This window comes from Meleagris gallopavo, chromosome 1 (assembly GCF_000146605.3).
Source record: "Meleagris gallopavo isolate NT-WF06-2002-E0010 breed Aviagen turkey brand Nicholas breeding stock chromosome 1, Turkey_5.1, whole genome shotgun sequence".
Classification (NCBI taxonomy): Eukaryota; Metazoa; Chordata; class Aves; order Galliformes; family Phasianidae; genus Meleagris; species Meleagris gallopavo.
The window spans coordinates 131,849,316-131,858,377 of record NC_015011.2 but is presented as its reverse complement, the minus strand read 5'-3'; the positions used below and the strand labels follow the sequence as shown (position 1 = coordinate 131,858,377).

Sequence of the window (9,062 nt, the reverse complement as noted above, 5' to 3'; positions counted from 1 at the left end):
CGGGTGGCGTGCCCGGCTCTGCGTGCCCTGGGCATGGTGAGCAAGGGGCCGCTGCTGCGCTTGCTGACCGCCATCAACCGCAGGAGAATGAAGCTGCTCGTGGGGCTCGCCTGTATCGCCTACGTCGCCTGTGAGTGAGCGAGCGAGGAGGGGGCTCCGCTGGGTTTCTCTCTCGCCGCCCCGCGGAAACTTCCTCCGGCTCGGCGGGGCGGCTCGGCGCGAGCGGGCCGCGTTCCGCGGGGTGGTCATGCCGGTGGGACGGGGTTCGGGTTGTGCCTGTGTGCCGAGAGGCACAAAAAGTACTCGGGGAGATCATAGAATAGCCGCTGAGTGGAATGTTTACGGCGTGGGTTACAGGCGTGAGTCAGGTAGACCCTGAGATTTACCGTGCTGGGCTGTGAGCACTCTTCCCATTCTCGTCCCTTTCGCACATTTAGCGTTAGCTTGTTGTTGTTTCAGTCTTGTGTGGATTTTGTGTGGCCTGCACGTCAGAAGGCGGGATCGTGGAAGCTCTGTCAGCATCGCTGGATGCTGTCGGTGCTGCAGGGCGCGTGTAGGTGAGCTCTCCTTGGAGATGGGTGTGTGCGAGGGCCGCTCAGATCCTCCCTGTGCATTTGGCAGGGCTCAGAGGTACAGCTTGGGCATGTTGGAGGAAAGATGGTGTTTCCTATGCCAGAACTGGAAGATAGGAATTCCCATTGCCGCCACATGTTACTGTGTTTGCAAGATCTCATTATTTAGTCACTGTTGAAATTGCTGAAATCATATACCAGCTCTCACTCTTAAGACAGTCTCCTAGTATCACTGAGTGGTTTGAGTTAAAAGGGACTTCATATCCCACCCATCCCAACCCCTGCCATGGGCAGGGCTGCCCCTCACCACCTCAGGCTGCCCAGGGCCCCATCCAACCTGGCCTTGAGCGCCTGCAGGGATGTGGCACCACAGCTTCTCTGGGCAGCTGTGCCAGCGCCTCACCTCCCTCTCAGTAAAAAATTTCCCCAGCATTTAACCTAAATCTCCCCTTTTTTAGTTTATTCCCTCTTGTCTTGTCACTACCTACCCATGTAGAAAGTTGATTTCCCTCCTGCTTATAACCTACCTTTTAAGTATTGGAAGGCTGCTCTCAGGTGTCCCCTGAGCCTTCTCTTCCCCAGTTTGCTCAAGTGACTTAGGGTGCCATGCGTAGTAAAGCTGGAATTGCTTAATGATGATTCTTCTGCTTCTGAAAGAATTTGATATTTTGCAAAAGAGAAAACTTAATTTAGAAAGCAAAGCTATCAGGCATTGGGATTGCGTGGCAGTTGGTATGGCTGCTAGGACCCGGCTATTGAATATACTCTGTGGACATGATCATTTTTGCTGTCTGGGTAAAATCTAGCCTTAAAGAAGAGGAAAACTGCTGTATTATTTTTGCTGTTTGGGCTGCAGGTTATAGAAATCTTCTCTCCCTTGTTTCTGGTCATTCTTTGAGTTTGAAAAAATCAGGAGAGGACTGCAGATGGGTGTGGCAAAGGGCAGCTTAAAAAGAGTATCTGGTGGGTGTATGGTTTCTGCACATCTGCCATGTCCAGTTGCTGTACTATTCCATCTTTTCAGTAATAGGGTAGCGGAATCATTAGTTTTTGTCCTGGTGTCTCCATGTAGTATGTTATTTTGGCAGATGCCAGTGATGTAATAGATTGTAGAGAGACTATCTTTCATTATCTTTTCTGTGAAAGTGATTATGATTCCATCCCCCTATCCTGATGGTGTACTACTTGCAATATTACTGAATCATCACTGTGCTCTGCATGCTGTCAGATATTGCAAGATTAAAATAGCTTGAAATTTGAGAAAACTGAGCTGCTCGTGTAGGTGTATGTGCTGGCACTTCTTACATTTTCTTTCTCAAGTGCTCTCCAAATGACTAAGTGTTTTCAGGCTGTGTAGCCTCCTTCCAGTGAATTTCTGTTTGGCGTCTAGTGCCAATGGGGAACCAGAGTTGGAGCACATTGCTTCAGGGAATGGAATACTTGGAAGTATGTGGAGTTTTGGGTTGGTTTGTTTGTTTGTTTATATGAACTAGGAGATATGATTTATTTTTTTTTTGTTAGTATCATTTTGTGAGTTTGCATGTGAAACTATGGGAGAATATTTGGAGAGTATCTTTTGGAAAAATGTTTATTTCATAGAAAGCTTCTGCCTTTGAATGTATGTTAAAAATGTCTGAAGAACTTATTTTCTGGAATCAGTAAACCAGAGGAAGAACTTATCACAGGCTGTTGACAGACAAAGGGCTGAGGCCCTCTCGTTCTCTACAGTCTTTGGGTGGCTGTCTTGGTAGGTTCACAGCACAAATGTTGGATAGCTAGGCTGGCTTAGGCATCCCTGTTCCACATCTCCCTTTTCCTACCAGTCCTCCACATACAAGGACTTAAACTGCTGTCCTGTGAACCAGCTAACGGAGGTCTGGTGTAAGATCACTTGGTGAGAAGTCAGCTTCCTTTTTAGGTTCTTTACGACATAGGTATTCAGACAGTTGTTTTGGTCCAGCTGAGGAAGTGGTGCAGTGGGAAGATGGGGAGCTGTGCTCATTGGTTCTACAACTTGGGTCTTATCTAAGGAGCCTTACTGAATTTGGTTAAGGTACCATTGCAATGTGAGGTGTGCAATAAGGCTAATCAGGTTTAAGATACCTTGGGTTCTTGCGGACTTAATTTCCCTAGTAACACTTAAAGTTAGAAGAGTCCTTACTTTCAATCTCTATTTGAATTAGCGATATTTGATGTCTCATTTTTCTAAATGTAATTTGTATTAATTTCAAAAATCATTGTTCATTTAAATCTGGTGATACTGTAGCTAGTGAACTGTCCAAATCTCTCTGTAGGTGGTATTGTTCGTTTGTTTCCAGAAATAGCTTAGTTAACTCACTTGCATTGCTGTCTGCATGGCTGCAGTGTGCTAGATATAATGGGGAGCCTTGACCAACGTGTTACATCTTTGCTCTGATTTAATCTCCTGCAAGATGCTGCAGATGTGGTAGTGTCAATGAAAGAATAGGGACAGAGTGTGAAGGTAGACCAGAACAAACCCTTTCAGTAACAGGCTGCACTTCATCATCTTGGAGCCACTGTGAAACCGCAGCTTAAGAACATGAGGTGATTAGAAATGCCAGCAAAATGGGTTTAATTGATTTTGTTGTCCACTGCAAGAGAAATGCAGACAAATCATAAATGAGCAGCCAATTTAAAAGGTAACTGAAAAAAATATAAAAATATCTGGTATAATATGCACATATTTACTGAATTTAAAAAAAAAAAAAGACCTGTCTTTTTGTGGTTCAGTACATCAATAAATAGATACCTTGAATTCCTTTCCTTTGAGGTTTTAAGTATTCATTCTGCTTTATACAGGCATACTGAGGTGCTTCAGTGAGACTGTTTTTGTAGAATTGGGTCCTTATGGAAGTTGTTGGAAGTAGATTTTTGAATGTTGGCTACAAGATTTTACAGACCAGAGTTTGTCCATCTACATGGCTTGCTTTAATCTTGATGCTGCTGTGAGTAATCTGATGTCTTGGTGTAACAAGGGAGTTGCGTGATCTTACTGAAAATAAAGGAAGAGTTCTATTTCTGGTAAAGTAGAACACTTCTCTTTACTCATTCATAGATCAAATAGTTCTCTGGAAGTATGTCAGTAGCTTTGCTCATTTTCTAAGGGAAAAACGAAGGAATAGTAGGGTGCTGTCATGAGATCCAAGATTAAGACTTTTTTCTTTTATAAAAGAAATCAAAGAATGGCTGCTAAAGCAACTTAAAACATCAAAGTAATGTGAGTAAAGCGTGTTTTGCAGTGTAGGAGCTTGATGTCTCTGAGCACTGTTAATTTCAGTGATTGCTAGCTGTTGTTTTATAATGTTAGCCATTTTTTTGTCAGATTTCCATCAAGTAGGAAGAATGTTGTGTCCCCTTCTCTCAAGATAACAAGGCATGGGTAAGCTTCTAGGCTTAAATCTTACCAGCCTCTTGTACCTTGTGTGTTCAAACTAAGGATTGAAGGAAACTTATTTTTTATTCTGATAAGCTTGTAATTTCATTTTTCATAGCAGAAAAAATAGCTGTGAAATTGTTCTTGTCTTACTGATTCAAGCTAGCTGTCTGGAAGTTATTTGGCACTGCTTTTGAGAATAGCAGGAACAGTTCTTCGTTTCCTGATTGTTTTATGAGACGGCAGCATTGACAGGCCAAGGATGATTCAGGAGTGGTCTGATGTGACATCAGGCTCGCCTACTTTTTGTACCAACATGCCACAGATTCTCTACCAGAGAAGAAAAAAAAAAAAAATCCAAAAAACAAACCCTAACCATTTGTTTGCTGGCTTTGAACTAGACATTGCTGTGTAGCTCATGAAAATTTGACTGAGCTCTGGTAGCAGTTTGGAGTTTAAGTCGGGAATAGCTGGTCAGCAAAGCAGGACTAGAATCGTCGTTGTTCAAGGTTGTTTTGTGAAATTTTTTTGGTATCTTGGAGAAACTCACTCATACCATTCCCAGTGTATCTCTGCTTAGGATTTGTCTTTACTGTGGCTTGTGCAGGAGGTGGTGCTGTCGTTGTTCCACTGCAGGACAGGCACTCTTGGAGCTTTCATCTGCTTCCCTCTCTGCATTTTTGCAAAGGAGTGATGTTTCCCTGTCATTTCTATTGCCCTTCTTTCTTGAAGGTTGGTTGGCCAAAGCAGAGTTTGAACTGGTGGTTTTCAACTTAAGGTCTTTGGGCCCTTGGGAGGGAGATGTAGGGGTTTCTGCGTCAGCTTACTTAAAGGGGTTTGTAAAATGAGGTTTTTTTCACCAGCCTCACAGCATGCTACAATGGCCAGTACCATAACTGAGAAAATCATAGCAGTAAATAGTAATCTGTAGTGTTTAATAGTTTGGCTTGAGTCATGACCCTTTACTTGATCCCTATCTCTGATCTGAATCTTGCTGTCTCACATGACTGCTCAGGTTCTGGGGTTTGTAAAGTGTGTATCATTTTTATCTGGAGTGTAGAATATTCTCTGCCTCTCTGAGCTTCTTGAAGAATGTTTCCCCATTCTGTGACCATGTCTGGGGGAGAAAAGGTGCTTGGGCACAATCTGTTTTAATTTACTCCTCTTTTTAACAACAAAACCAAAAAACATCTAACCCTTTGCTCAGCCACTATAAATCCTTTTCCCTTCACTGTTCTGCATGACAGTTTACAGCTTCTGAATGACTTGCATTTGATTTATGACCTGTTGAAGCCAATTTGTAATGTTACTGATGAGGTCATCTAATAATTAACCCAGTTACCTTTTGCCAGACCCCTTCAGGTGAGTTGACACAGTGACCTCTACCTTTCCTTCCTTAGAGTCCGAAGGCCAGAAGTTGAAAACCACCAGTTAAAACGATACTTTGGTCAGTCAGCCTTCAAGAAGGAAAAAATGAGCTTTGTAAAAGAGAAAGGAAAACGCTTCCTATTTGCAGATATTTAGGGAGGAAAGTAGATGTCTTGTTTGCTTGAAACTGCCTTCCAAGTTCCTGAAATATATTAAATACCTGTGCATGCTTTTATAGTGAATGTGTTGGAACTGCATTTAAGTGTATTTCAGGCTTATGTGACACATTCCTAAATCTGCACCTCTCTGGGGAAGAAAGCAACCCCTTCTGCTTTCTTTCTTGCTTTGTTTTCTTTGCAAGTTAAAAACAAAATAGTGTTGTGTTAAAGCAAAAGGAGAAACTGTTTCTCAGCAAACTTTCTGCATTTCAGTTGTGTAGATGAGGTCTATCAAAAGATAAATGTCATTTTGTAAGGAGAAAGTTGTTGGTTTTTTTGAGTGAAAGCTGCTGTTTGAAGAAAGACAGGATTTTCAGTTCTTTCACAGTGGTGTTAGTAATTTAGACTGCTTAGGTTTCATATTGCCAAAATAATTCTGACCTTTTCAAAATATAATTATTGCACCGTACTCCAGTTAGGTATAGGTGAAAGTCTCCTCAAAGAATTCCTACTTTTTGTAGAGAATCAACCTATGTGCAGACCACTGTTGTTATTTTGAGGCAATAACTTCAAATCTGAGAAGTTTCACGATGTCCAGGCACACTGAAGTGTACAGAGTGATGAAAACAGAAGATCCTGATTGGAACTTCCAAATTGCGTTGAGTTCTTTGGGGTGAAAATCAGATGCATTCTGTTGTTGTGTAGTTGCTGTAAGTACCACGTGTTTATGTATGTGGTAGTGAACAATCAGATAGCATTACCTTGCTTGTGGCAAAACGCAGGGTAGACAAAAATGATACGCTAAAGATACAGGAAAGAGTAGAAACACTGAACAGAGAACTAGGGAGGGGGGAGGGGGGGGGAGAGAAAGACCTGGAAAGAATTTCCTAGCAATGAAATGAAGAACTCTGTTCAGCCTTTAAGTGATGATGTGAACTGAAATGTTGTAAGCAATAAATATGCAATAATAGTTAGGTTTCTATCCAGTGTGACATCCAGTTAACTCTTGTAAAGAAAAAAAAACAATTGCCTGATATTGTATCTGACAGCTGTAGGAGTGTAGCAGTTTGGCACAGTTTAAGTGTTCCTTTTTGAGAGAAGGCACGAAAACATTATTTTGGCAACTGCTTTTCCTTTGCTGGAAGATGAGTAGCTGTGGAATGGCGTACAAGGATGTTGTTAACCATTTTGAAGCCCCCAAATTAAAAAAAAAAAAAAACAAAAAAAACCCAAAACAACTAGTAATCCTGATGTCTAGGTTACTTCCATGAGGGAAATCTGAAGGTTATATCTTCTCTCTTTGGGGCAGGAACTTTAGATCGGCTAGGTCCAGCCACCTGCAGGGCTGCCCCCTACCAGCTCAGGCTGCCTAAGGCCCCATCCAGCCTGGGCTGTAGCACCTCCAGGGATGGGGCATCACAGCTTTTCATGTCTACCTGATCCCTGTGTGCAGTGAAAGTTCCTGTCCTCTGCAAAAGTGGATATCTCCATTCGCCAGCTGCTTGGATTTCAGCTTTCTTCAATGGTGATTTTTCCAAGGATTCCTCATCATCAGCAAATTAAATCCAATATCACCGAGGATCATGATCGTACTACTTATTCTTCACATTCAGAAGAGCAGCTCTCACTTGGCTGCAGGACTGTCATGTCTCCAGACTGTACTGAGATGCAATGTTAAAATCTCAACCTCTTCATTTTCTCCATTAAGAGTTACTTCAAGATTCCCAAGCAGTTGCTATTTCTTCCCTCCCCTTTCCTGTAGCTATTTGCTTTTAGAGCCCACAATATCTTTTTTGAGCTTGTGCCAATCTGAGTATCAATCAGGGATCCACCATGCTATAAACTGAAGGTATTTGATAAGAAAACTCCTGTGCAAAGGCATGAGATCCCAAATCCACTTCTCTTACAGGTGTGCTGAATTCTTTTCACCAACTCCAGTGGGAGTTGGACGGGGACCTCCATTAACTCAACACCATAGATGATTTTTCTGTAACTTTTGACTACAGTCAAGCTCACATTGAGCAAGGCAGCGCTATTGGGCTTAAATATCAGTGTCAGCCAAAGGCAAAGAGAGATACTTCTGGAGGAGCCAGAGCATACAGTCAAAAATGTGTAAAGGGAGGAAAAAGAAATAGCACTTTCCTGTAGCTTCCTTTATATCACTACATATGCAATTGAGATCTGCAAAATAATATAAGGTTTTTCTTTTTTAATGAATCTGTAATCAACATTTTGAACTCCCTCTGCTTACTTTTCCATTCTGTCAAGTTTTCTCTGAAAGGAAGCAGCTTGTTTTTTAACCAAGAAACCAATGCTGCTGTGTAACCATGGTGAGCCTGATTTAAGAAAGAGGAAAATAAATGCATAAATCCTGTTTTTAACATCATTGCATCTCTCTGAAATAGGTTTGGCTGAAGCAATTTGCTCTGAGCCTTCAAAGGTTAAGATTTTGTTCTAGAAGTTCAGGTAACAACTGTATATCAATTCAGAGTGTTCTTTCATGCTGTTTCTTCTTATAGCAGAATCTTTTTGTAACAGACGTTGGTTTTATTCTCTCCTAATCTGAAGAACAGAGGATGTAAGGAGGGCAGTACAGGGAAGAAAATCCTGTGTTTTGAACTAAATCTGCTTGGGCAAAAGTTTGCATAAAAGTTCCTTTAAGTGCCTTGGAAATGCGAACAACATAGTCATTGTGAAGGAAAATGGTTTTAAAGGAACTGCATTCATTGTTGCTCAGAATGCAGTTGAATCTTCACGAACTTTAGGATCCTGCTTTTTTAAAACATTAATTTTAAAATGCACATGGTGCTGAAACTAATGAAATTGTCTGAAGCAGTCTGAAATGACTGAAATTATCTCCAATCATTTGAGGTTCGGTGTTAATTACTGCAGTTCCCTTGTGATAGATGACTTGATATTAATGTCATATTCTTAATACCAGAGAAGAGGGATCATCCTGGGGAAAAGGCACCGATTTCCTTTGAGATTCTTTATTTTCCTACCTTTAGAATGATTGTGCTACTCTTCTGGTTCCCCAGCCTATTATGGATGAGCTAATTAAGACATGCAAGGATAGTAAGCTGTGTTCTATAAAAAAAGCTATACAGCAGCTATTACTGCAGATGGCAGACTGAAAGGGCGTTCCAAGCAAAATATGCATCCTATTCCTACATTTTCAGGATATAAATGAACGACTTTTGCCTGCTGTGAAGTATAAGTGGTCAGAGCCAAAAGTCTGTCTGGGTTAGGTAGGGAAATGTGCATTTAATAGTGGATGCTGAACAACAAATAGCTTGGGATTTCTATTGAACTTCTTTGTACTTTGATTTAATAGGTTTTGTTTTTCAAATCAAGCCAGCCCTGCCTGCGTAATGTATCCAAAGAATTGCTCTTGAAATGTGCATTTGGTGAAAATAGCTCAATCATTGCACTGCTTTGCATCCAATGTAATTTCAGAAATGGACTTCTGTAGGAAGACTAAACGAACTGCTATATTTATAGGAATATACATGTATGCGGTAGGAAGATAGCCTTTCTTTTACTTATTCTTGACTGCCTGTCTTTTTTTTT

At 41.4% G+C, this 9,062-nt stretch overlaps 1 protein-coding gene across 1 annotated transcript in view; it reads left to right on the top strand.

Annotated features, from left to right (window-relative positions):
- Positions 1-6: 6 nt before the first annotated feature.
- Positions 7-9,062, top strand: part of UXS1 (UDP-glucuronate decarboxylase 1) — a 55,322-nt gene continuing 46,266 nt past the window's right edge. The window contains exon 1 of the mRNA XM_010728139.3: positions 7-130. Within this exon, the coding sequence (XP_010726441.1) occupies positions 34-130 (97 nt within the window). The 5' untranslated portion in view covers positions 7-33. The remainder of the gene's footprint in view (positions 131-9,062) is intronic.